The sequence below is a fragment of the Arachis hypogaea genome, chromosome 1 (assembly GCF_003086295.3).
Source record: "Arachis hypogaea cultivar Tifrunner chromosome 1, arahy.Tifrunner.gnm2.J5K5, whole genome shotgun sequence".
NCBI classification, from domain to species: Eukaryota; Viridiplantae; Streptophyta; class Magnoliopsida; order Fabales; family Fabaceae; genus Arachis; species Arachis hypogaea.
The window spans coordinates 97,127,202-97,154,473 of record NC_092036.1 but is presented as its reverse complement, the minus strand read 5'-3'; the positions used below and the strand labels follow the sequence as shown (position 1 = coordinate 97,154,473).

Genomic DNA, 27,272 nt, shown 5'->3' with positions numbered 1-27,272 from the left:
CGAGTTTCCTTAGTCGATGTCTACAGGGAAGTTTGTCACACAGAAAGGCTACCTAGGCCCATCAAGAACAAAAAGGGGGGAGTCGTAGGGAATACTGTGAGTACAATAAACTATATGGTCACTCAACGAATGATTGTTACGACCTGAAAAATGTGATAGAAAAGCTGGCCAGGAAAGGTCGGCTTGACAGATATTTCATAGAAAGGTCGGACCATCATGGCAAGAGGAAGCGAGATGAGAAAGATCGAAGAGACCCACCACCACAGACCCCAGAAAGACATATACATATGATATCGGGGGGGTTCGCTGGAGGCAGTCTAACAAAGTCATTGATAAACCCATATTTTATGATATAATTTGTGCTGAATTTAAGTGTTTTATTCAATCCTTTACCCATTTATGCATGTGAAATTGTATAGTTTTACCTTCCCTTCCTTATTATGAGATGTATGTGAAAAACATGTTTTCTAGGCTTTAAAAGTATTAATTTTAATTACCTTTTATTTCCATTCGATGCCGTGATTCGTGTGTTGAGTAATTTCAGATCTTCTAAGGCAGGAATGACTTAAAGGATGAAAAGGAAACATGCGAAAATGAAAGGAAAGCATAAAACGAAGTTTTTGAAGAAACTGGCAGCGATGCGATCGCATGGGCGACGCGGCCGCATGCCAGCGCGAAATGGCAGTGACGCGATCGCATGATTGACGCGATCGCGCGCCACAAGCGAAACGCATATGACGCGGACGCATGACTGAAGCGACCGCGTGACAAGGAAAATTCCACATGACGTGACCGCGTGACCCACGCGGACGCGTGACAGAGGCCAAGCACCAGAAGTTACATAAAGCGATCCCAGCGATTTCTGAAGCCCTTTTTGGCCCAAATCCAAGTCCAAAAAGCACAGACCAGAGGTTATGAAGTGGGAGAATGCATCCGAAAGGAAAAAAGGGAGCTAGCCAATTAGTTACTTTTCATAGTTTATATGTAGTTTTAGTGAGAGAGGTTCTCTCCTCTCTCTTAGGATTTAGAAATTAGGATTTTTTAGAAATTAAGGATTTAATTCAACTCTTCATATCAGGTTCAATATTTCTTTATTTTGACCTCTCTTCTACTTTGAGATACTTTAATGCTTTTATTTATGTTTGATTTATGTTGCCCAATTGGCTTATGAATATTTTTCATGTTAGATTTGACTGCTTTGAATGAATGTTATTTGAGGTATTCCAGATATTTATGATTTTAATTTAGCTTTCTACATTCCTGGATTTGGTTAAGAAATCAATAACTCTTGAGTTATCAAACTCAACGTGATTGATAATCGCTATCTTTGCTAATTAGCTTGAACTTCTATAATCCCAATCTTTTTCTATGAATTAACTAGGATTTGAAGATCAAACTAATTAACCACTTGACCTTCCTTCGCACCAGCAGAGGTTAACTAAGTGGAATTAAGATTCAATTTTCATCATCATTGATAAGGATAAATAGGATAGGACTTCCAATTTCTCATACCTTGCCAAGAGTTTATTTTACAGTCATTTATTTATTTTATTTGTCATTTATCATACTTGTTCCTCATTCTCAAAACCCCCAATTTACAAAACTCATAACCAATAATAAGAACACACTTCCCTGCAATTCCTTGAGAAGACGACCCGAGGTTTAAATACTTCGGTTATCAATTTATTTAGGGGTTTGTTACTTGTGACAACCAAAACGTTTGTACGAAAGGATTTCTGTTGGTTCAGAATCTATACTTACAATGCGACTTTATAAAAATCTTTACTAGCAAAAATTCCGACGTCAGTCATCTCACAAAAGACACCTGAAGTTCGGCCCCGACCTTCCAACCATCTCTTTCCCTAAAGAAGATGGGCAAGGCATTGTTCCCGGACATGATGATCCGGTAGTGATCACTATGATCCTTGCCAACGCCCATCTACACAGAATCCTAGTGGATTAGGGGAGCTCGGCCGACACCCTGTTCAAACCAGCATTTGATAAGTTGGAATTGGATGAAAAGGAATTAAGAGCTTACCCTGATACCCTATATGGGCTGGGGGATACACCAATAAAGCCACTAGGATTCATACCTTGCATACAACCTTCGAAAAAGGGGATGAAATCCAAGACTCTGAGTATAGACTTCATAGTCGTCGATGTGGGTTCGGCCTATAATGCTTTAGTAGGCAGAACAACCCTAAATCGGCTCGGAGCAGAAGTGTCTACCCCCCACTTCTGCATGAAATTTCCAACATCAGAGGAAATTACAACCATCAGGGGAGACCAGAAACTAGCAAGAAAGTGCTACAATGAGGACCTAAATCTAAGAGGAAAAGGCAAGAAGGTTCACACCATTGAGCTCGGAGGAGTTCGAGCTAAGGAAGATATATGACCACAGCCCGGGGGGAAAACCAAAGAGGTGCAGGTCGAAAAGGAGGAAGGAAAGAACACCAACATAGGAGCCAATCTGAAAGAAGATATGAAGCAGAAGCTTACAAGGCTCCTACAATAGAATTCTGACCTCTTTGCCTGGAAATCCTCTGACAAGCCAGGAACAGATCCCGAGCTCATGTCGCATAAACTGTCAGTGTACCCCGGATCGCGACCTGTGCAGCAAAGAAGACGGAAGCTCGGACCTGAACGGGCCCAAGTGGTGGAAGAACAAGTACAAGCCCTCATAGAAGTCGGCTTCATCAGAGAGGTCAAATATCCCGCTTGGCAAGCAAATGTGGTGCTGGTCAAGAAGCAAAACGGCAAGTGGAGGATGTGTGTCAACTACACTGACCTGAATAAGGCGTGCCCCAAAGACCCATATCCACTTCCAAAATATTGATACCTTAGTAGACTCTTGCTCGGAATATTAATACTTATCGTTCATGGATGCACACTTGGGATATAATCAAATTTCGATGTACAAGTTGAATAAAAAAAACATCTTTCATCACGCCAAGAGCAAATTATTGCTATGTGGTTATGCCTTTTGGACTAAAAAATGCAGGAGCCACATATCAATGGCTGATGAATAAGGTGTTTGCACCTCACCTTAGAAATCTAATGGAAGTATACGTGGATGACATGTTAGTAAAAACCAAGGGCGAGGCCGACCTCTTGACCGACCTCTCGCAAGTCTTCAACACCATTAGGATACATGAGATGAGGTTGAATCCAGCAAAGTGCACCTTTGCGGTAGAGATTAGAAAATTTTTGGGATTTATGTTAACACAAAGAGGGATTGAAGCCAACCCCGATAAGTATATAGCAGTCCTATATATGAAAAGTCCGACTTGCTTAAAGGAGGTCCGTCAATTAAATGGCCGACTTGCAGCCCTCTCTAGGTTCTTGGCGGGATCAACATTAAGATCTCTACCACTCTTCTCCCTACTAAGAAAAGCATGCCTGTTCGAATAGACTCCTGAATGCGAAAAAGCATTCTAGGAGTTCAAAAAGTTTTTAAGCCAACCTCTGATTCTGACCCGACCTAAAATCGGGGAGGAACTCGCCCTGTACTTGTCCATAGCCGATAAAGCTGTAGCATCAGCTCTAATACGGGAAGATGAGGTCGGGCAGCATCCTGTGTACTTCACCAGCAAGGACCTATAAGACCCTGAGTTAAGGTATCAAAAACTCAAAAAGTTTGCGTATGCCTTAATAGTGGTCTCTCGAAGGCTACGGCCTTATTTTCAAGCTCACATAATGAGATTTCAAACGAACGAGACCATGAAGCAAATTCTTCAAAAAAACAGATATTGTAGGCAGAATGGTTCAATTGGCCATAGAGTTATCCGAGTTCGACCTTAAGTACGAAACTTGGACTGCAATTAAATCCCAATGCCTCACTGACTTCGTAGCGGAATATGCAGGAGATCAAAAGGAAGCCTCAACAACATGGGAGCTATACGTGGATGGCTCTTCCAACAAGGTCGGAAGCGGTGCAGGCATAACACTAGTCAACAAAGAGGGAATACAAATAGAAGTTTCCCTCAAGTTTGAATTTCCAGCTTCTAACAACCAGGCAGAATATGAAGCCTTTATCGCCTGGTTGAAGCTGGCGGAGGAAGTCGGTGCAACCAAAATAGTGGTCTTTAGCGACTCTCAGGTGGCAACCTCTCAAATCAATGGAGAGTACCAGGCTAAAGATTCCAATATGAAGAAGTACTTAGACATAACTCTGGAACATCTCAGGTGGTTCTCGGAGACTGAGGTCAAACACATAACTCAAGATCTCAATAGCAGAGCAGACGCCCTTTCAAAGTTAGCAAGTACTAAACCAGGAGGGAATAATAGAAGTCTAATCCAAGAAACTCTCTAATAACCCTCTCTCACAAAAATAGAGGCTAGACAGGATGTCCTTGAAGTATCCGGATTGGACCTTGGATGGATGCACCCACTAATCGAACACATGAAATTTGACATCCTATCCAAAGAGGAAAAAAAGGCCAAGAAAATCCGGAGGAAAGCACAAAACTTCACCTTGGTGAAAAATACCCTCTATAAAAGAGGAATATCTACACCACTATTAAAATGCGTCCCGACCTCAAGGACAACAGAGGTCCTAGAAGAGGTGCACAATAGAATCTGCGAGAATCATCTCGGAGCAAGGTCTTTGGGTAGAAAAGTCATACGAGTCGGGTTCTGCTGGCCGATCTTGCAGAAAGATGTCACCGAATTCGTAAAGAAGTGTCAGCCATGCCAAATGCATACAAACTTCCACGTTGCTCCTCCCAAGGAGCTCATTAGCATAACTTCTCCATGGCCTTTTGCAAAATGGGGATTGAACCTATTAGGACCCTTTCCCCAAGCACCTGGACAAGTAAAATATCTACTAGTGGGAGTAGACTACTTCACAAAGTGGATTGAAGCAGAACCATTAGCCACCATCACAGCCCAGAGAAGTCAGAAGTTCCTCTACAAGAATTTTATCACAAGATATGGGGTCCCCCACTCCATTACCATTGATAATGGAACTCAGTTCACCAACTCTACCTTCAGAAACCTGGTAGCCAGCTTGCAAATCAAGCATCAGTTCACCTCGGTAGAGCACTCACAAGCAAATGGACAAGCTGAGGCAGCTAACAAGGTTATACTGGTTGGGTTGAAGAAAAGGTTGTTGTAAAGGGAGCCTGGGCTGAAGAACTCCCTCAAGTGCTATGGGCATATCGAACTGTACCTCAGTCTGCGACAGGAGAAACACCCTTCCGATTTGCTTATGGAATAGAAGCCATGATACCAGTAGATTTCAATGAGCAAAGTCCAAGAGTGAACTTTTACGACGAGGTTCACAACATTCAGGCACACAAAGAAGAACTCGATCTACTCCCTGAGGTCCGAGAACAAGCCCAGATAAGGGAAGCAGCATTGAAGTAAAGGATGACGAATAGATATAATAAAAAAGTCATTCGAAGAAGCTTCGTCCCACACAACTTGGTCTTGATCAGAAATGACATCGGAGTCAACAAGTCAGGGGATGGAAAGCTCGCTCCTAATTAGAAATGGCCATATAAGATAAACGAAGTCTTAGGAAATTGGTACTATAAGGTAACCGACTTGAGCGGTACTGAGCTACCTAGGTCGTGGCATGTTTGTAACATGAAAAAGGTACTATAGTTAAAAGCGAACTCCACTCCATGGTGTACTCTTTTTCCTGACTTCATGATTTTTTCCCAAAAAAGAGTTTTCCGAAAGGGGGTTTTAACGAGGCATCAAAATTCCCATAGTAGTAAAAGGTACCTTCATCAATAAATAAAGATCTTTTTACACCTATTCATAAATTCCCACATTGTGTGAATTATTCTACGAAATGCACCAATTTAAACTAAAAAAAATGTGAAAATCCCACGCCCGATCTAATTGGTCGGCATAATAAAACGACGAGGTACAAGTTGGTGTAAAGAGGTTACAAAAAGACGATCATAATAACTCAGGAACATCTTGACCTGTTAGTCGGAAATCACGAGAAAAATGAAATGCATCGCAAAAATAACCTACGTTATGAAACAATTCAATATATGAAAATTGAACACGAAAGGAATACAAAAAGAGATAAGGAAAGTCCATTAAAAACAGAGGCAGAAGCTGTCCTAAAGTCTTCAAAAAATCGCAAGTAACTTAGACAAAAAATAGCCCTTATCCAAAAAGGACAAATTAAAATAACGTAATTTTTTGTTAATGGCCAGAAGGCCAGAAAAGTCAAGAGCAACCATCACAAACAAAGAAATAAAAATTGTCCAAAAAGGGGCCCACAAGCCGGGCCCCAAAGTAGCTCCAATCAATCACTGGGAAGGTAATGGGGAATCACCAGCAATAAGGGAGCTCGGGTCTGTATCAGGAGGGATCGGAGTGGTCTCTTCAGCAGCAGGAGTAGGAACCTCTAAAGAACTCGGCAGGTATTCCTCTTGATGCTTCCCGCGAGGAGGAGACTCAATTAGCCTTTGCCCGCGAGTCTTCAACTCAGAATCCATCTTAGAACGAGGAGGGGAGACTATAGCTCCATCAATAACGACCTTATCGGGATGGAGGGGAGAAAGGTCTAGGCCGAGGGCAATCACTCCGACCTGCACCTTGAATATCCTCCATGTCTCCTCCGAGCTCTCTGCCACTGAGTCCTCCAAGTCCTGATACGCCTCTTGGTTCAACTCCAACTGCTTTTGAAGGTCAACATTCTCAGAAAAAAGCTTAACATAGTTTTGCTCCACCTTCTCCTTGAGACCCTCCGCCATAGTACAATGAGCCATCAGCTTCTTCTCCCTCTCCTGAAGTCGGGCTCGCCCCTCCTTCAGCCCGACAATCTCCTCCTGAAGCCTCTTCTCTTCCTTTTGATAGAGGACAATTCTCCCATCCAACTCCTCTACAACTCTTTGAGAAGAGCCTAAGGAACTAAGAGAAGTTTTGTCCAGAATATCAAGGAGTTTTGTGCAGACCCCAGCAGCCCGAACACTCCTTCGAACCATAATTTGAAGGTGGTTTTGAAAGGAAACATCATCCACACTAATTTGAGTATGGGAGAAGATGTGATTATGAACGAACCTAGGACCATCAAAATTGGTCTCCCTAGAATGAGAAGAGCCAGACTCCGAGGTATTGCGTTTCTTCTTCTTAGGTTCGAAAGGATATCAGACTGGGGGGATAAAGGAGGAAAAGTAGAAGCAGAGGCATGAGTTACCAAGATAGGGCAGGAAGAAGTCCCCAAATCTCGAGGAGGAGGAGGATGAGCACCAGTAGCCCTCGCATCATCAGCACGAGCACACACCTTCTTCTTGGCCTCTTGGACCTTCTGGTAAGCAGCACTTGAACCACTTTTCACCATCCCTGAAAAGAAGAAAACAAGTAGTTAGCCTACAAGTCGGAAAAATACCACAAGTCAGAAACTTCAGAAAACAACAACGAAAGACTACCTAGCTGGGTCTATATGAAACTAGAAAAACCCAGAAAAAACTTCTTTGTGTCCAAATTGGGGGCTTTTTCCCAAACATCTCAGAAAAACCCCACAACAGCCTCCTCTACCTCATGTAAATCGTCCATGCCATACTTCTCCATAGAATAGGCCTCTAACCAATAGAGAGAAAATTGGGGGTTGGAGTTTTCATCGAAGAAAAATGAATGATGACCCTCCACAGCTTGAATGTTGAAGAAAAAATTCTTAAAGTCATGAAAAGAATCGTCAAAGATAGAAAAAACTTTCCGACCTTGAATGACTCGAAAAGACACCCACTAAATGGCTTGGTTAGATGAAAAAGATTTTTGTGTAAGTCGGGAAGTCTAGCTCTCGGCTGACAAGTTGGTAATTTTTTATAAAACCCCAAGAGTTGGGGTGGAGCTGAGTAGGAGCAACTCGGTAATGGTTCAAAACTTCTACTTCAAAGTCAGAAATGGGGAAGGAAACCCCCAAACGAGTAAAAAGGCAGTCATACATAAAGAAAAAATGAGGGTCTGAATCAACAACCCTCCTGAAACAAACCCGGTCTTCAGGACCCGAGGCCATCAACTCATACTTTGACTCATCAACCTCATCGCTACAAATCCTATGGTGGGCACGAAGGTCAGTGATATAGTCAATATCCACTAAAGGGCTTTCCTCCTGTACCGTATCATCTACCCATCTCGAAAGGGACTCAGGAATGTGAGAAGACATTTCTTCAACAAAGAAGTAGGCACAAAAGGGACAAGACCTACAAAGAAAAAAGAAAGGGCATCAAAAAATAGGGCTTCCCCAAAGAAAAGCAATTTCTCTCCAAAGTAAAATAAAGCAGGATCACTAGACTAATAAACAGACTCGCTAAGAACATGCAAAACTCCTATAACAAAGCACCAACATAAAGGGTAGAAGAGGAGAAAGAAAGGACTAACCTTTATCTGCAAACACGAAGAGAAGCAGTAACAGCGACAGCAAAGCACTCCGAGAAGAAAAGAGTTTTTTCTTTGAAAAGAACAGAGAGTGTGAAGCAAGAAGTTTCAGAAGACGAAAGAAAATAGAGAAAAGAGAGGGAAAAGTTTTTATAACACGCTAGGGGCATAAGAGTAAATTGACGCGATCATTAAAGAAACGCGTCGTTACCAATGTAACTGCTCCCACGTGTAAATGCGAAAACCCCAACGAACGCAACGTTTGATTAGACACAACGGTTGAGAATTTTGAATCACGTCGGTTCTAAAAATCACGTCGGCTACAAGATCGAGTTCAAATACTCGAATCTGACTCATAAATGAAGGAGATCGGACTCGAGTAGGGACACTGTTCATACCCTAACCCAACACTATGTCCCAGATCCAAATATACCCAAAGGCCCAATCCCCACGGATGGCCTTCGCTATTTACTGACTTTTTCATAAGAGGTCAGATTCAACACAGACTCCACCTCAACAAAGTTGGATTTGAAGGATAGCTGACAAATAACACTTATTCAAAAAAGTAACTGCCTCCTAAAATCTCTCAACCCACTTTTAGGAGTCATATATCAACTACCTTAAGATAAAGGGACGGTTATCCACTTTAAAAGGTGGAACTACTCCAACGGTGGTTATTGGTTCACCACTATAAATACACTGACACCCCTCAAGTATCTCCAAATTTCAATACTCTCAAAACCTGCTAAACCCTTTGTTGACGTAGGCATCGAAGTGTCTTTGTAGGTACCACCCCCCATTCGTTCATACACACAAGTCGGATGGTGGCTCCCATACGCAAACTAAGTCGGAGATCGTCTCACCTTGGCGTTTGGGCCAACCTTACAAGTCCAATCCATTAAGCTAAGTTTACCCACGTAACAATTATAATAACAAAAATATATTTATTATTGTAATAATCAAGTTAAAATATTTCATATAATATAATTACTGATAGCTCTTTTGGATAAATAGACTAAAAGACATATTATTTTAATATTTTAAAAAAGAAGGCGTATATTTTATAAATAAAAGAAATGAGAATATTATTTAGACATCTCATTAAAAAAAATAATTTTTTATTCAATGTAATTGAGTTATTAGTAGTGTGAACATCTATTTAAATTAAAGTGACATTTTAAGAATACAATTAAAATTATTTAACTAAAAGTTATTAAAATGATAAATTTTTATACTTTTAATGTATTAAATATGTAATAAACTTATTAAATTTATGTTATTATTATCTTAAAATGTACTAGCTAAATATTTAAAAGATTTACCTAACACATTAAAATAAGAAAATTTTTGTAGAAAAATATGTAAAATTTAGTTTTTAATATATTTATTAAAGAGAAATATTATAAGACTATTAAAATTTATTATTTTCAGTCATTAATATTTAAAAGTATGGGATAAAATATGTTGTTGGATTATTAGATTAAATAAACTAGACTAAATAAACTAAGTTACTAGTTAAGTAATAACAAAAACAATAAATTCTAACTATTCCTAATATTTTTTTATTTATATTTTTAACATGTGTGTCCAAATAGAATATGCTAGCTAAACTTATATTTAAATTAGGATTTAGTTAACAAAGGTTAAGGTTATTCTTAATAGAAGATTTTAAATTCTCAATAATCCACTATGCATGGACACGAAAAACGACAAAATACAAAATATATGGATACATAAATTTTAAAATCTTATAAAATACAAGACACGATATATATATATAAAATATAGCGTATTTTTTAGATAAATTATTATAATATTTTAATATTTTATTAATATTAAAATATAGAATAATTTTTTAACTATTTTTAATATTTTTTTAATTATATAAAATATTTAAAATATTTTTTATTTTAATAAATAATAATATATTATTTTTAAATTAATTTCAAGAATACATGTTAAGAAGAATGCAAGACACGCTGATACGTGATGGTATTTAGATATATCCAGAAAAAAATTTATCTTTTATTAAGACACAGTTGGATACAGCACACACGCGTGTCGGACGAGTGTCGATGAGTGTCTGTCCAAAATGTGTCTGACGCACAAATACAATAACTCAATAAAATATCCGTACTTCATAGTCAATAATTAATCTGTCATGGATCTAAGTTTTATTTAAGGGGTTTAATTACTCTGTTGGTTCCTATAGTTTCGCAAAATTTTCAATTAGGTCCTATACTTTTTTTTCCTTTTGGTTGGGTCCTTACACCAAAATTTTTTTTCAATTGAGTCCCTACACTTTTTTTTATTTGAGTCCCTACACCATTTTTTTTTAGTTGGATCCTTATACAATTAAGCTAATTACCATCAAAAGGGACCTAATTGAAAAAAAAAATAGTACAGAGACCTAATTAAAAGAAAAAAAGTATAAGAATCTAATTGAAAATTTCACAAAATTATAGGAACCAACAGAATAATTAAACCTGTTTAAAAATTTACCATTGGTTAATGAGTTACTGCCAAAAATTGCAACATAATTCAGACTCGCAGATACCCTCCCTTATTTGGTCGGCTCAGGGTCTTGGGCAGGATGAGAGTTGGAGGAGAATTAGGTTTAGGTAATACCTGTTTGTATACATAATATATATAATTTTAATATCTAATATACATAAAATAATTAATAATATTGTATAATTGTAAAGTTTTTTAGTTTAATTTATGTTATGTATGTGACGATGGTTATATAAATTTTGAAATTTTGTTTTTGGTTGGATTTTAATAATGATAGGAGCGGACGAGGATAGGTTAAGTTCCAATTTTTTATTATTCTTAGTCGCAGGATGAGTTTTATGCGGGTTATTGTATAGTGGGGTGGGGTCGGGTAAAGTAAAATCCTACCCCCAATACCAATGCCACTACTAGTTACTCATCTATAAGGCAGAATTCGAATTCTAACACTTGGTTAAGCGAACTAGTGGGTTAATTATTAGACAAATCTAAGTTGGTTAAAAAAACAAAATTTCTTAAGAATTTAGCTAACATGTGCTAATAAACTTATCATTAGTGAAATGTTTTAAAATTTTTAATTTAATAGATATAAAACAAATATATTAAAAATTTATTTATTTTGTATTTTTAATAAAAAAATTTAATTTATAATCTTAATATATGTCTTTAGAGCAACTCTAATGGTTACTTTTTTGAATTTCTCATGACTGTGCATGTCAGAAAAATTGGGAACCAACCATTGGAGTTAAGGTAAGAAGGAATTTCTTCTCTTGGATCAAGAAGGGAGGAGTCTCTCTTAATGGGGACTCCTGTTACCCAATAATAACTTGCCATTTGGCAAGTTATTTAAGAAATAAATAATTATGTATAATTTTTAATTAATTAAATAATTATATTAAATAATTAAATAATAATTAATTCAGTAATAATTATAATATTTAATTATATTAAATAATTATATTTTTATTTAATTAATAATTTATATTAATTAAATAAATAATAATTAATTAAGTAGTTAAATTATAATTAATTTATTAATAATTATAATAATTAATTAGATTAAATAATTAAATTTTTATTTAATTAATAATTTATATTAATTATTTATATCATAATTAATATTAAATATTATTTATACTATTATATTAAATTATAATTAATTAAATTTACTTACATCAAAAAATAAATTTAATTTTTACACTTTACAAAATAATTTTTGGTTGGGTTGGTTATTTTTATTTTTAAAATTTAAAATGTTAACCAAATTATTAAAATTAGCAGTTGTAAAATTACCGGTTGCAAAATTAGCCGTTGAAAACTAGCCATTGTTACCGTTATTATAATAAATTAATATTTTATTACTCTGTATATACCACTTACATACAATTGAAAGAAGACTTGATTGAAAACATATGACAATTTTATAATGTTTGTCGTCAGTTATAAAGCTTAATTATGTTTTTCTTTGTATTAAGTAATTTTACAAATTAGTTTGATCTCGAATTATATAGTGTGTATTATTGTTATATATGAATTTATTTAATATTAATATCTTTTAATAGTGAATTATTTTTAAATTTATAAATTTAAATAATATTATTGAGAAAAATTAATTACATTAATTTTAAGTATTTTAATTAATTAATTAAGTGGAACTACAATAAAGACTAAAATTAGTTTCTCCTAATGGAGAAAAGTGAGATGCTTTGAGTTTCTATTTATTGTTTATAACGCAAAAACTAATGTAGAGTTACTTTTTATGACATGTGAGCCATAAATAAAAATCGAGATGAATTTTCTACTGAAAATAGTCTTAGAGTACAAGATAGATAAATTCATTTCTTAATTAATAACATTTGGCATTTTTACAAGTCTTCCGGTATTTAATTTCATTTAATAGTAATTAATATTTTCAATTTATGAAATTAAATGTCTTTAATGGTTTTAATTTAAAAATTCCTCCGCCGCGCTCTGAGATGAAATTATAAAACGAAAACATTTTCCCGCTCATTTTATTTGGCCACTCTCCTCCTTACTCCTTTCAGTCTTTACTTCTCTCCCTTCTTCCTCATCCACCTCCCCCTATTCTTCTTCTTCGTCTTCTTCTTCTTCTTCTTCCAATCCATGCATCTTCCTCCAAAATTCTAGGGTTCCAAATTCCACCGCCAACCATGCCCGATTTGGGGAATTTGTCTCTTTCCGAGACTCTAGCTCTCCCCACCCCCGCAGACCCTCCTGTCTTAACCAATTCTCTCCACTCAGCCAACCTCAAAAACCTATCGCCACCATCCAACACCGTTGTTTACACGCGCTATGCTCTTCGGCAAGATGGCATTCGCATCCACAAAACTCACGGAACCGAGATTAAGGTTCCTGCCGTCAAAGCAGCTAATGGTGACGCCAAGGGTTTGGAGGATGGAATCAGAGAGTTCTCTCAGAAGAGGAACAAGATTGGCTCCGAGGATCCCGATCTTGAATTCTCACTTCCCTTCCTCGTTGGCGCTTCCAAAATGGTACAATTCAATTTCTTTTCCCTGAAGTCTGTAGATTTTGCTATGAACACTGGGGGGATTAGAATCTACTTCTGTGTATTGGTTCAGGTTGAATGCCTTGTTTGCCATCGTCTAGTGTGCCCAGGGGAGGAGCTATGTTGTTCTGTTCGTGGCTGTGGGGGAATCTACCATATCAATTGTGCAAAAGAAACTATGGGGATCTCGAATCCAAAAAAATTCAAGTGCTCACGACATGTAAGTATTTGATGAATCGCATCTTACAATCAGCGTAATGAATAGATTCAATTAAGATGGCCACGGGTGTGTGTGGATGCTATATGCTCATAATTGGCATTATAATCACATCTCAGTGATAGAGGGGGTTTAGGGCGTAGCTATAATTTGTGATATTAACTTTAGTGTTGTGCCCACTAATGCAATTGAGAAAAATGGTTCTATAAACAGGCATGCTTTGTCTGCAAACAAAAGAAGCAGTTGCGGTGTGTGCGTTGTACAAACGCATTTCATGAAAAATGTGCCCCATGGCCAGAGGCTGTGGTGAGCCTACAGGACAATCCTGGACATGCTATTTGTTGGAGGCATCCTTCTGATTGGCGATTGGATGGGAAGGTCATTTTATCTTTTCACAGAGACCTTTTACTGTCACTGCATATTGATTGTTTACGCTGCAATAGATGCTTTCATTAGATACATGACATATTCAGATTTAATTCTTTGCCCTGTTTGGGAATATCTTTTCTTTATGTTAGTCTTTTGTGTTTTTTGTTCCTTTCCCTCCTATCATTTTCCTCTCTACAACTTAAATCACAATCACAAGGATATGCTTTCCAGTTTATTGTGAGCTCTAATTTTACTGATTTTTTTTTAACACTAACACTGGTGGCGTCTGCTAATCTCAAATTTCTTGTTTCTTTACTTGGTTTTTCTTACTGTCTTCTTACTGTCTCTTTAATTTTGTCCAATAAAAAATTTTAAAGGAGGACGAGTGGGAGTGGGAAGGGATATGGGCACTAGTTTGAAACTTTTCAGTGAGTGTAAACTATGCCCGAATTTATTCGCAGCCTTACATTTTTGTTTTAGCTTGTCTTAGATCACGCTGTCAGATACTTTTGCACAATCATCAGAACTACATACTACTGCAATTTTATTTAGAGTTAAAATTATCTATCGGAGGTTGTCACATGTGGAGTGTCGATCATGTTTCTCACTGGATTTCACTTTTATGTTAAATCGTACTATGATCCTTGAAAACATTAATGCGTCACTTGGAATTTGGTTCTGAAGTTTAGTTTTTGTATAAAATTCTGTCTTTGAAAAAACTTGGTTGCCATTAATCCTTGCTTAAGATGGAAAAAGTAGTGGTTTGACTACTTTGGATATATTTTTCTCAACTGAGTGAGATACGTCATGAAGGACAAAAATATCAGCTTATTTTTATTTATTTCCATTTTTTTATTTTTTTATTAGTATTTTTCATTTATTAGGTTTGCTGACAGGACTGTTGTATTTGTTGGATAAGCAGCTCGAAGGTTCCACAAGTGACATACAGGTTAGATTTATGACTCATATGTTCTTTCTTCAAATCATATTTGTATAAATCTTGTGCTGTACTTCTATTTCTCGTGGAGCCATGGTAAATGTTTGGAAAGTAATGACGTCTTGGCATGGCACATTTACATTTTGGGATACTCGTTGTTAGAGATAATAAGAGATACCTATTTGGGAAGAAAAAGAAGTGCTTTATATTGTTAAATTGCCATCAATTCTGTAGGGTTCTGTTATGCAAGTGTCTTTTTTCTATATTTAGATTTTGGAATGTTATAGATGATAATATTTTTGACCATGTTCCATTTGCATTATTATGTTTAATCTCTGGCCAACAATTTCGTTGACTTCCCTGGCCTTTTCCAGGAAGTATTTCGTCGGTTGCCTGTTCCATATGTCAATGAGGATTTCAAGATTGATCTTACATGGAAAGAGATGGAGACTAAGATGGAACCACCATCATATGTGCATATAAGGCGCAGTATCCTACATTTTATTTATTTTGCTGAAACAGTTACCAATTCATTTAAGAATAAATAATCAGTTCTCCTTAAGAATGCTAAGTAAAATAGTTTTATGACATCTGTGTTAGGATATCTAGTTTTACTGTTTGTCATTGCATTCCTCATTAACAGAGGTTAACTTCTGTGCTGACTGCCGATCATGATATTGCTAACCTTAATCTAATCTTAGATTCCTACTTAGTCAAGAAGCGTAGTGACGAAGATGATGGTGCGGGGTGTACCAGTTGCAGCTCTACCTGTTCGGATGATTGTGTGTGCAGGTACTTGTGAATTGTCTTCGGTCGTTTGTTTATTTACATATTTTATCAATTTTTTTCCGCTTAGGTATAGATGGATTTTAGATTTCATTGTGTTATGCGATTTGATTCAGTGATAATGATAACCTTTTACACCATTGTTTAGTCTGGGGTTGTTACATTTTAAACTAATCTAGCTAAAGATTACCTCTTCCAAATGATATGGCAATCATGTTTAGGTTAGATGATATTGTAAGAGCATGACATTGATAAACGATAAACATTAAAATAAACATGTACTTGTTCTATTTTGTTATCAATTTATAGTTGACAATGAAATTTATGGTTATCATAGAGAATAAAGAGATATTGAAGCTTGGCACACCCGTTCAGCAAATACCTGTTGAGAAATGTCATTTGTCTGACAAAAAATGTTTTATCTTTACTCCCATGGATCCGAGAAGTTATAAATGTTCACCCATTGTTTACCCGCACCTTATATAGATTCTATTATATTTCATTTTCATGACATATACCTGTCAAGTGACTTGTTAATAGCTTCGATAAGTTGTAGGTTTCCCATATTCTATTATAACATGTAGTTTTCATTTTGTTAGGGTTCAATGCATAAGTTGCTCAAAGTCATGTCGCTGCTCAGAAAATTGCGGTAATAGGCCATTTCGCAAGGAGAAAAAGATTAAGCTGGTCAAGGTCTATGAAACATCCTTTTCTCCTTTAATCTCAATGTGTATATTCGGGATTGAATTTTGTTTGGGGTGAAAAATTCTAAATTTTTGCAGCCATGTGCTTCTGTTTCAGACTGAACATTGTGGATGGGGAGTAGAGGCAGCTGAAACCATCAACAAAGGCGAATTCATAATTGAGTATATTGGAGAAGGTAGCTCTCATTTCTTTTGGCTTATATTTTTAAAAACCTTTTTTATCTTTCAAGTGTGCCGTTCCACCATTAACGGAAATGTTCTGTTGCAGTCATTGATGATGCTTTATGTGAAAAAAGGCTTTGGGACATGAAATACGGGGGTGCACAGAATTTTTACATGTGTGAGATTCGTAAAGATTTTACTATAGATGCAACCTTCAAAGGAAATATGGCTCGCTTCTTAAACCATGGTTGTGATCCCAACTGTGTTCTCGAGAAGTGGTTAGTGCCAAAAATTCTTTCCATTGGCTTCATTAGTTCACTGTTGTACTAGTTGTGTAACCCGAAATGGGAATTCTTTGATATTATACCAAAGTTCTGCTAACTGCTATCACGATTTAATACCCATACATACATTTAACAAAGATTTTAATAGAAAGAGTTAAATAGATGGGCATTTAGTTGCAGAATGTACTTGTTCTTAAAACATGTAACAAGTAGTGAGATATCTTCCAAATATTACTACACAAAAAGGGAAAGAATTTGTCTATTCCATGGCAGGTGCCTTGCTGTGTATCCGTCTTAGTTTTCGCTGTTTCTTGCAGGCAAGTAGATGGTGAAACGCGGGTTGGTGTATTTGCTTCCCGTTCAATAGAAACGGGAGATCCCTTAACATATGATTACAGGTATTTCCTGCTTTTTTCTTTCTTCATTTTCTATTTTCTACTTAGTGCATATTCTCATCTCTTTTCTGGGTATGTTAAGAATAACACAGGAAATAAACTGTGAATTTATCTATGTGATCAGAGATTAACATTTCTTATTGACTTATCAGATTTGTGCAATTTGGACCTGAGGTAAAATGTCAATGTGGTGCCCCAAATTGTCGAGGGTTTTTAGGGGTGAAAAAGAAAATTGTGAAGTTAGATATTTGTTGGGGTTGGGGATCAAAGCGTAAGAGAACTTCAGCTGCATGTCCTGCCATAGAAACACATGTATGATTCGTTTGTTTGGTGCCTTATTTTGGTAATCCTTGTGCATTGCCATCACTTTTGTATGTAAAGCCGAGATGAATTTTCAAATGCAAAACTCATTTGAAAAGGAAAAATGATAAAGCGAAAAAAAATGAACCAGGGCGATAGGGATCAGTTTGCTAAGAGCAGACGACAATGGCATTTGTAGCAATTGAACAATGAAATAAATCTTTTATTTTATTTATCGAATTTAAGAATGAAAAAATTACAGTTGAACAAAAAGATACTAATTCAATGGGAAAAATCCAACCATTCCTATTTGTATTGTCTTCTGAATCTCAAGTACAGAGTTATGTTAATTAGTGAATTTCTCTATCCATCTAAAATTTCAATCATGTTATCTATTTTCGGAGTTATATATACTTATCATTATTATCATAATCTAATATACACTGAAAAGGTTGAATCCCAATTTAGTCACATATTTTGTGGTGTCCCTTGAGAAAGTTCCTACATATCTTTTCCCAACACTTCCTATCAGGCTCCCCCAATTCTACTCGGCACTTCACTTCTTCAGCAAACCTTTTCTGCATTATTATTGCAATAAAAATCGTTAAGCCTTTTGGGATAATATATCATTATAAAATTTCCCTTTTAGTACAAAGACGGAAAGACCATGATTATTCTAATTATAATGGACTATAAATTGTTTGTTTGAAAAAAAATATATTCAATTTGTTAATTACCTCTATCTTGTCCATACCAAGAAGGCGGTCAATTAGATTAAATAGTATATCTTTGTTATACTCAGGGTGACCTTGAATTCCAAGAATGTGATCTTCAATTACAAATATTTCAACCCCAGTTTTGTCTGAGGAAGCTATGACATTTGCACCCACAGGAACCTCAAAAATCTCATCTTGGTGTATCTCAATGATGGAGAGTGATGATGGCATGTTATGATGGTCATCAAGGTACCATAATGGAGCTCTATCTTTGGCAAAACTCACTTGTGTTATCCCAATATCCCAACCTCTTTTTGCTCTCCCAACCCTTCCACCCAATGCCCTGCATAGTACCTATATATAGAGAACAATCAGGTCACGTGACTAAGCATGTGCTGAATGAGAAGGAAATGTATACTGTATACAGTACCTGGTGACCAAAGCAAATGCCAAGAATCTTCTTCTCCATGGCATCAAGGATTTGTAAAAGGAAGCAAAGTTTGAGGATCCAATAGTCATTACCAAATGCATCATTTGAACTACCTGATACAACAAACCCATCATATTTATGGAGCTCACTGATCTCAGGAAACTCTCCTTCACACACTCTAAACAAATCCCAACTTGCTCCTTCTTCACCAAATGCTTCTGCATACACCTTCAAGTATCCGCCATACATTTTCTTCACATACTCAGGGTCCTTTGCTGCTTGAAGCAAACCATATCTTCTTCCATTTCCATTATTATTCATTACCATCTTCAAGTGAAATTAGAGGATGGAGTGGTAGCAATTATGAATGAGTTCGTGATTTGAAAAGTTGAAAGGAGAATCTAACCCAGAAACCAAAACCAATTTTTGTGTGTGCTAATTTGTAGACTACACACGTCTATTTATATTTAATTTTGTTCCAATTGCAAAATTATAATAATTTTTTTTCCGTTGACCGTCTTCTGGTAAACTTTTTAGATTAATATATATGTAGATTTTATTGTCTCTAGATTTATTGAGTAAAAGATGAACAAAAATTTTAATATGACAATTATTATACATAAAAAAAGTATAAAACTTTTGAATAACAGAGCGTTTATTTGGAATCAAGATAAATGAATATTTAGGAAATAGTAGATAATATTCTAAATATAATTAAGGGATATTTTTATAGTAATTCTGTGACATTATTGAAATGTTAATTGTACTATATGATAAAAAAAAAGGTAATACGACATCATTTCTTGAATGGACTATTTTAATGCAGCTTACATATCAATGTATAAAATCTATGAAACATGGATATTAATACAGGATAAACAGACACACAAATTTAATTTTTTTTATAAAGCACATGAATACGATAGATATATATATATATATATATATATATATATATATATATATATATATATGAAATATAAATTATAATAATATTTAAAATAATTTTTTTGTATTAATAAATAATAATATATATTATTTTTAAACTCATTTTAAAAATATAAATTAAAAATAAATGTCGATAAATAAATATTATAGTCAAAATGTACCCTACAAATAAATATGATAAATAAAAAAAAGTGTCCTTGTTTCATCCTATAAAACTAAATCAGAATACTGTTTCTTCCATAAGAAACACAATTGATAAATCATAAACGCGTGTAGTCTAACATATTTAAATAATAATAATAATAATAGAAACAAGAAAGTTAGATTATGGCAACCACCGCGTTTCAGTACAAAGACCGCAGCGTTCCGCGGTGTTAGCTATTAGGGTGGCTTATCAGCAATATATATGTTTTTTTTCTTCTATCAATCTTTCCAGAAGTAACGAATCCATCACGTGCAACACATGGTATTGGTATCTCTCATGCTACTTTCTGTGGTTATTAAATTAATCTTTTATTTCACCCACTAAAGAAAACGATATTAGTTGCAAATATACTAATCCTATACTAATACAGAGTCAATCATGATGTTAGCTAATAAGTTTTGATGTCAATCATGTCATCTTTTACTCAAGACACAGAGTTAATTTAACCGGAACTTATTTTAAATATTTCTAAATATTAATAATAACATCACATACTCATATTTAACTACACCTTTTAACTCTAGAACAAGGTCAGTAACAGTTTTTGTGCTCTTACTTGGCACAACTACAAGCATTCTCAATTGATTAATTTAAGACTATAGATATTATATAGTAAAAGTTCAATTGAATGTTGGATTTTGTAAATATCATTCACTAATTAGAGTGAAACAAAACGGGGCCATTGAAATTGAAATAGTATGACATACAAGGTGGTGATAAATAATAATGGCACGTGGAAAGCATAGCAGCACATATAAAAGTGAAGGGTTTCTCAGTTCCTGGAATTTGCTTCAGTGTTCAGTGTTCACACAGAACTGCACATGTTCAATTGCTCATTTTGCCAACCACCCATACAACACAACTGTTCTTCAACAGTAGTAAGTAGTGACAATAGGGAAAAGGGAACCTCCTTTATTTGTTTATTTTATTTTTTCAAATGTTCAATAATCTTTTTAGATAAAAAAAAATTCTACAGAAATTATTTTTAATATGAAAAGAAAGATAGTGTTTTGGTTGAATATTGATATTTGAAGTGTATTATTGTAAAAATTATTCAACACATTCTCTGTTGTAGCAAGCCCCCCATGTGTTGGCAAAAATATTGCCACGTGTTAACACGTTACGTGTATTGGTCAGAATGTTGCTACGTGTCCAATACGCTCCTAACGTGTTGACTTTCTATCTAAAAAATTCACCTATCTGTAATTACATCAAATACTTCTATTTCTACAAAAACGCCAATATTTTTTCATGGAAAAAAATTAGCCTCATGATTATTTAACTCGAAAATAAATACGACTAATTAAAAGTACAAAAATGTTTATTATTTTTTAAAATTTGAAATATTTTAATTATTCTGTCTAAAATATACTATAACAAGGTGAATGGGTTTTTATTCAAGTAGTGAAAGATTTGTTTTGTTGTTTTTTTTTTAATTTTTTTTACTAAAAATTTAAAAGGTTATGAATTTATTTATAATTTTTTAAAATTTTTTTCTAATTGATTGGGCCCAATATCCACTCCAGACGATATATAATAGGCCCAAGTACAAAGTGAAAAGGTGTTCAGCCAATAAGAATTGAACACTTTTTTGTCCCTTCTGGGCCGAACGGTTAAGAAGATCCAAGTAGTGAATAAACCGAAAAAGAAAAAGAAAAGGGTAGTTTATGTTGTCCCCTTTTACTTTAACGATTTATTAGAAAAAGTAAGAAAGGTGTATGATGAGCTTTTCAGAAATAGGAAGCGGATTGCGACGGCGAAGGAAGAGAAGGGCCAGTTCTACTTTTTCATGTGCCATTTTACAAATAGAAAATAAAATACAATATGCAAAAAAATAAAATAAAATAAAAAAAGAATTGGACTGTCATATCCACAGATATAGATAGAGTACAGACGTGAGACATATTGAGAAACGAGCCTAAAAATATTGTTCCCGCTGCTAATTATCAAAAAGTTTGCAACTTTATAAAAAGCAAATAATAAATACATAAAATAAAACTATAATGATAATGGCACTGGAAATCTGGAATTGGTTAGGTTTTGATGCCGGATACTATAACTAGGTAAAAGATCAGTGAAAAAATAAAAAATAATTATTAAATTTATAATTTTTATCATATATAAATTTATTATTTTAATTAAAAATAATTAATTATTTATTTTTTATTTACTTTAAAAAAAATTCTTTCATTGGATACCATGCACCAATGCAAATGCTAGGTTTTTTTTTTTACTACCAAAAAATAAGAGATTCGAATCCGTAACCTCTTGATTGAATATGAGAAGATTATGCCATTTGAAATATTATTCATTATCCTAAAGATAGGAGACTAAGCTCTTTTTTTTATATAAAAATAAAAATAGTAATATATTTTAACATTATAATTTTTTTGTATTTTTTTAAAATATAAAAAATACACAAATCAAAATATCTTACTTCTATACTTCAAATTTTTAATTTTTTTAATAAAAATTCTTCGATCTAATTTCTGTATTCTTACAAATCCTTTTATTCAATTTCACAAATCTCTCGGTCTAATCTTCGTATTCTAAAAAATCCAACGATCTAATTTTTGTATTTCTAAAAAATCAGACCATCCAATTTTTGTTACCTCAACTTCTCAATTTTTAACGTAACCCTAATCCTCGCACAAAGTAACCATTGTTGTTACTCTTTGGGTGAGACTGAAGAAGAACCGTTGGATGAGAAGAACTTATCTTGGTTTAAGAGCTGGTCTACTTTCTCTTGGGTTGTGTCTCGTTTTCTTCACCCTTTTACTAAAATAAATAAAAAAATTAAATTTTATTAATTGTGATATCTGACTTTTCCTCAGACATTCTGTCTCTTGCTGTTCTCTATGATAGCATTGAGCTCAGCAACACACTCACCCCTCTTCTCTTCTTCTCTTCTCTTTCCTTCTACATTTTCATACAAAATGTTTCTGCTTCTCGTCATTTTCTGCCTAATCAATTATTTTTCACTCCTTCTCAATCAACACCGTACCCCCATGCAATCTATCTATTATTTATGGGTTTTATCTATCAAGATTATAAATTAAAATTGTTTTATTAAGAATATAAAAATTTTAATTTTTAATATATTTATTAAATAAAAAATTTTAAATTTTTCACTAATAATACACTTATCATATGACCTAAAAATACATACTAGCTAAATTCATTATTTATTGACTTACACACTATTATTAGTAAATAACATTCATGAGTCACAAATATTAGTAATCAAATATTTTTTATAATTACGTTATATATAAAATTAAAAAATATGATATATATAAATAAAATTAAATATTATATATATATATATATATATATATTCACATACTTTTAGTATATATTTTTCTATAAATAATTAAGTTAATATTAATGATTAATTTTTAGTATATATATAAAATTTGCTTTCTGTAACTATATAAAAATAATCATTCTTACTTTTATTTATTTACTTATTTATATAAAAACACTATACAACTACGACTCTAACATAGCATTTTTTTGAAGTATTAGGATAGAAATGAAAAAGATTGTGATTTAATATTATGTTTATTGGTCTAGAAATTGGTATTAAAATTTCAGTTACTGTCTTTAAAATGTCAGTATTTCAGTACCTGCAAAAAATTAAAACACATGAATAGAGATTTTTTGATATAGAAACTGAAACTTTAATAATATTTTATACCTAAAATAACTCTATTTCAATTAATTAATTCTAACTTTACTACTATTTTACACAAAACACAATACTAAAACTTATTTCAGTTTCTGTCTCGCAATCTCAGTTTTTGTGTCTCTTTCAATACTTACAATGATTGTCTTCATAATTACATATTGGGATAAAAACTTATTTGTTTTATATTTTAGTTTTATTAAAAAAACAAAAAGTTTTGTCTTTTAACAAATTAAAGATATACCTTTTTCACCTCATGGGGTAGTAACTGGTAACTAGTAAGAAATGATATTTTGCGTGGAGGAAAAAGAATGAAGTTATATTATAATAAGTTTGGCATTAGATGCATTTACCAGTGATGCAAGTAAACTGCAGCAAAACACAGAAAGGGTAATTCCTTCTCAATCTCACATGTTGTGTTGAAAGAAGCAAAAACTTTTTGTTCTGTTAGAATGGAAACGTAAAATCCGGGTTCCCTTTACGAGTACCCTTTATTTGAACACACCGAAAGACCAAACTGCCCCATTGGGCTTTTTATATGGGCCCCCAACACAAGTAAATTTATATTTTCTCCATATAGTGCAAAAACCCAACCGAAACCTACCCCAATTTATTTTAAATTTTGCTTATTAAATAAATAGAAAGGAAAAAAGATTCTAAAACGAATGAATGTTAGGTGTAGAGCCACATTTTACTAAGTATTAATAGTAGTGTATAGTTGTTAGTAGTTGTAGCCTTTGGTATGGTGGTTATCTCGATAAATTTAACCTCGGCATGTGAGCCTGTTTAGTCAGGTAGAAAATGAGAGCCTTTCCAATATATATATTTTTTTGGTTGGAAATCCTATGCACCATGAATGAATTTAAAAATATTAGAGAAAAGGTCTTGATTTGTACCCAAAGCACACAATAAAATACAGGAGTTATGGGCCAGTCTCATCAATTTAATACTCTACTACTACTCATAATGTATTCTAATTTAACCGTAAGCATTTAATTCACTTTTTAAGTATATAATTATATTAAGAATTTTATTAATTTGTGTTCTAAAAATATAGGTTAAATATATCATAAAAAATATTTTTTAAAAATTTTAATATATTAAATACATAAAAAATATTTTAAAAAATTATTATTATATTTTTAAAATATATCTTTAGATACAAGTTAGTTAAATCCTTATATTAAAATTTATAAGAGAAAGTTTTAATTGGTCTAATAATCTTATGTAATTTGACTAACATTATTTTAGACAATAGAATAAGTTTAAGAGGCATGTTATGATCTTTCTAAAAGTATGAATAGACACATCATATTTGCTTTAGGGAGGATCACCAATTTAATTTCTAAAAATATAAAAATAATATTCCAAAATTTTATTATATTCATAAATTAATGCTTTTTATTTTTAAATGTATTCATATTTATTATAAAAAATATTATTCATCTTTTAAAATTCAGTCTTTAATCAATTAATCAATCTTTTTAAAAATTTATTATTATTTAATTAATTTAAATATCTATTTTTCCGTATATATTAGAGTGATTTATTATTAGGATTTGAAAAAGCAGAAAGTAAGTTAAGAAATAATTTTGATTTTGGCAAATGTGTGATAGAGAAATAGTGTAAGTCACCAGCTTACCCTTTTAATAATAATGAGGAAATAATGGTTTTGGCTGGTATTGAAGGAGGGGTAGGAGAGGAAATATGGTAAATGAGGAGGGTTAAGAGTGGAAGGAAATAAAGGACAGAGATTGCTTGCGCAAATCTAGCTAATCTGGACTTCTGGGGCAAGCAATTGAGAGCTAAAAAAGATTTCAGACAGAGAAAGAAAAAGAGAAAGAGAAAAAGAGTGGTGGAAGCAGAAGCAGAAGAACCAGAACCATAGTAGTAGCTTCAATTCAATTTCCTTCATACACTCTATTACACTTACACCCCATTATTATTATTATTATGTTTGCACACACAGCAGCCATAGCTCCACGTCCTCCATCCCTGCCTCCTTAGTAGTTTCTTTCTTCTCACCACATACACTCTCTTTGCCTTTGCTCATTCATTGTTTCATGGTACCACTTTTGGGGTGGTCTTGGAGTTGGTGGCAGCAACTGAAGCTGAAGCAGAAGAAGCCAAACATGTTGGTGTGTCCATGGCCTTTGCTTTTGGCTTCCTCAGATTCTTATTCTTATCATTATTATTATTATTATTATTGGATCCATCAAGCAGGTTGCTTTGTGTTTATTGAGATGATGATGTTGATGAGAAACCTTTACTTTTGTCAAGGATGTGCTGTTCCTGTTTCTGTTTCTCATCAACACCAATTGTTGTTGTTGTTGTTTCTCTCCTGATTTGGCTCTTCATTATTATGATGCTGCTCATGAAGGTGATATTGGCTACACGGCTCAATCTATATTATTATTATTATTATTATTATTATTATTAGCTTAGTCTCAACTCATAGTAGAATTTTATTGCCTATTATGATTTCTTTTACTTTTCTGATTTTCAACATATGTTAATATGCAAGGAGTTCATCATATTGATATTATTGCTTGTGATCTGAATTGCCTGAACAAAATAAAATCATCATATCATGGCCCTTATTTAATTTAAATTTTTGCTGGGAAAGCAAATTAAAAGAAGGAAATGGAGGTTTCTTCTTCACTTGTGGCTTGTAGGTGCTTGAATTTTTTTGCAGTAAATGGGGATGCACCTAATCCTGTAGGATTTTGGGGCAGTGATGCTTTAAATTTTGGGGGTCCCTTAAGGTACACATTACAGAGCCTTCAACATCCAAACCACTGTTTTATTACCGTTTCAAATTTAATGTCAGTCCTTGCTTCTGTCTCTTTCACCAAAATTTTTATTGTTATTTCTTGGGCATTGTGGTAGTTGCTCTTAACAAGCTAGCTAAGCCTAGTTAGTTAAAATAATAAAAGATTACGTATGTTATGTAATATGTAGTACTAGAAATACTAGTACCTGAGTTCAATTAGGCATCAATAATTAATAATTAATCCAAGTGTATATGCAAATTTGGCTGGTTGCAGTGTGTTAATATTTGGTTTTATTATGTAAGTTGTCCAATCAATGTTGTGGATGTGGGTGTGGGTGAGGTGACAATCCACATCCAATAGGAAAAGGGTAGGGTCTTGCATTGTAAAATTACTGAAATTGCCAGTCCTATTTAAGAGTGAGCCAGCCACCATTTCTTCTTTCTCTTTCTTTCTTGTAAACATATCAACAAAAACAACAAAGTTGTGAGCTAGGGGTCACCATTGCCTCATTAGTCCATTTGCAAAACTGTCCTTTTCCTTCTGCCTTGTGCCTCCCAACCTTTTTTTTCTCTTTTAGTTTCGCTAGTAATTACTAACATCATTTATTTTTTACATTCATTTTGTATTTTAAATAAGACAAGTTTTGGTTGGTTTTAGTTATTTTTTTTTTGTTATCAAATATTTTCGTACTAATCATGTTTCTAAGATTGATAATGAGGTGTATTTTGTCGATTTTAAAAATGTAATTGGTGCGATTCGAATTTCGAAAACTATTTTCGAATGAGCAGTGGCCATCACTTTGGACAATAAAGCGCAAACTAAGTCTCAAACATTCTTGTGTTAGATTTTGTATGCACGTGAAAGCATGGATGTGCAGAGCACGGTTGAAAGTTGAAACGAATAAAGAAGGGTGGGGAGAAAAAGAAGAGGAATATGATTCTTCCTCGGAAGTGTCTTATTTTGATGACGGATCCTC

General features: G+C 34.0%; 2 protein-coding genes and 1 long non-coding RNA gene across 4 annotated transcripts; 2 read left to right on the top strand and 1 right to left on the bottom strand.

Annotated features, from left to right (window-relative positions):
• The first annotated feature begins 12,885 nt into the window (after positions 1-12,885).
• On the top strand, positions 12,886-17,775 carry LOC112699474 (histone-lysine N-methyltransferase ASHR3). Of its 2 annotated transcripts, XM_025751711.3 has the most exons (11): positions 12,892-13,367; positions 13,455-13,601; positions 13,812-13,976; positions 14,890-14,916; positions 15,279-15,393; positions 15,606-15,696; positions 16,290-16,383; positions 16,492-16,570; positions 16,663-16,834; positions 17,158-17,238; positions 17,388-17,775. In XM_025751711.3, the coding sequence occupies exons 1-11, from the start codon at positions 13,026-13,028 to the stop codon at positions 17,551-17,553; spliced, it is 1,479 nt and encodes a 492-aa protein (XP_025607496.1). In that variant the 5' UTR covers positions 12,892-13,025; the 3' UTR covers positions 17,554-17,775. The 2 variants fall into 2 exon arrangements, with proteins under 2 accessions (XP_072053959.1, XP_025607496.1); XM_072197858.1 differs by having other exon boundaries at positions 12,886-13,601.
• Positions 17,738-19,128, bottom strand: LOC112699490 (gamma-glutamyl peptidase 3). Its single transcript, XM_025751712.2, has 3 exons — positions 18,682-19,128; positions 18,273-18,605; positions 17,738-18,113 (listed from the first exon to the last, which is right to left on the bottom strand). Exons 1-3 carry the CDS (start codon positions 19,006-19,008, stop codon positions 18,000-18,002), a joined length of 774 nt encoding a protein of 257 aa, XP_025607497.1. The 5' UTR covers positions 19,009-19,128; the 3' UTR covers positions 17,738-17,999.
• Positions 19,129-25,307: 6,179 nt separating this feature from the next.
• On the top strand, positions 25,308-25,958 carry LOC140174657 (uncharacterized). Its single transcript, XR_011864368.1, has 2 exons — positions 25,308-25,660; positions 25,803-25,958. It is a non-coding gene; the product is annotated as an uncharacterized lncRNA (long non-coding RNA).
• The last annotated feature ends 1,314 nt before the right edge of the window (positions 25,959-27,272 follow it).

What these genes read in the sequence shown, in the direction of transcription:
- LOC112699490 (XM_025751712.2), bottom strand. Translation starts at nt 19,008, where the DNA reads ATGGTAATGAATAATAATGGAAATGGAAGAAGATATGGTTTGCTTCAA. An exon ending in GCATTTGCTTTGGTCACCAG is followed by an intron (nt 18,606 to 18,681) that starts GTACTGTATACA and finishes CTCTATATATAG; the next exon opens with GTACTATGCAGGGCATTGGG. An exon ending in TTGGTATGGACAAGATAGAG is followed by an intron (nt 18,114 to 18,272) that starts GTAATTAACAAA and finishes ATAATAATGCAG; the next exon opens with AAAAGGTTTGCTGAAGAAGT.
- LOC112699474 (XM_072197858.1), top strand. Translation starts at nt 13,026, where the DNA reads ATGCCCGATTTGGGGAATTTGTCTCTTTCCGAGACTCTAGCTCTCCCC. An exon ending in ATTGGCGATTGGATGGGAAG is followed by an intron (nt 13,977 to 14,889) that starts GTCATTTTATCT and finishes TTGGATAAGCAG; the next exon opens with CTCGAAGGTTCCACAAGTGA. An exon ending in AAAAGATTAAGCTGGTCAAG is followed by an intron (nt 16,384 to 16,491) that starts GTCTATGAAACA and finishes CTTCTGTTTCAG; the next exon opens with ACTGAACATTGTGGATGGGG.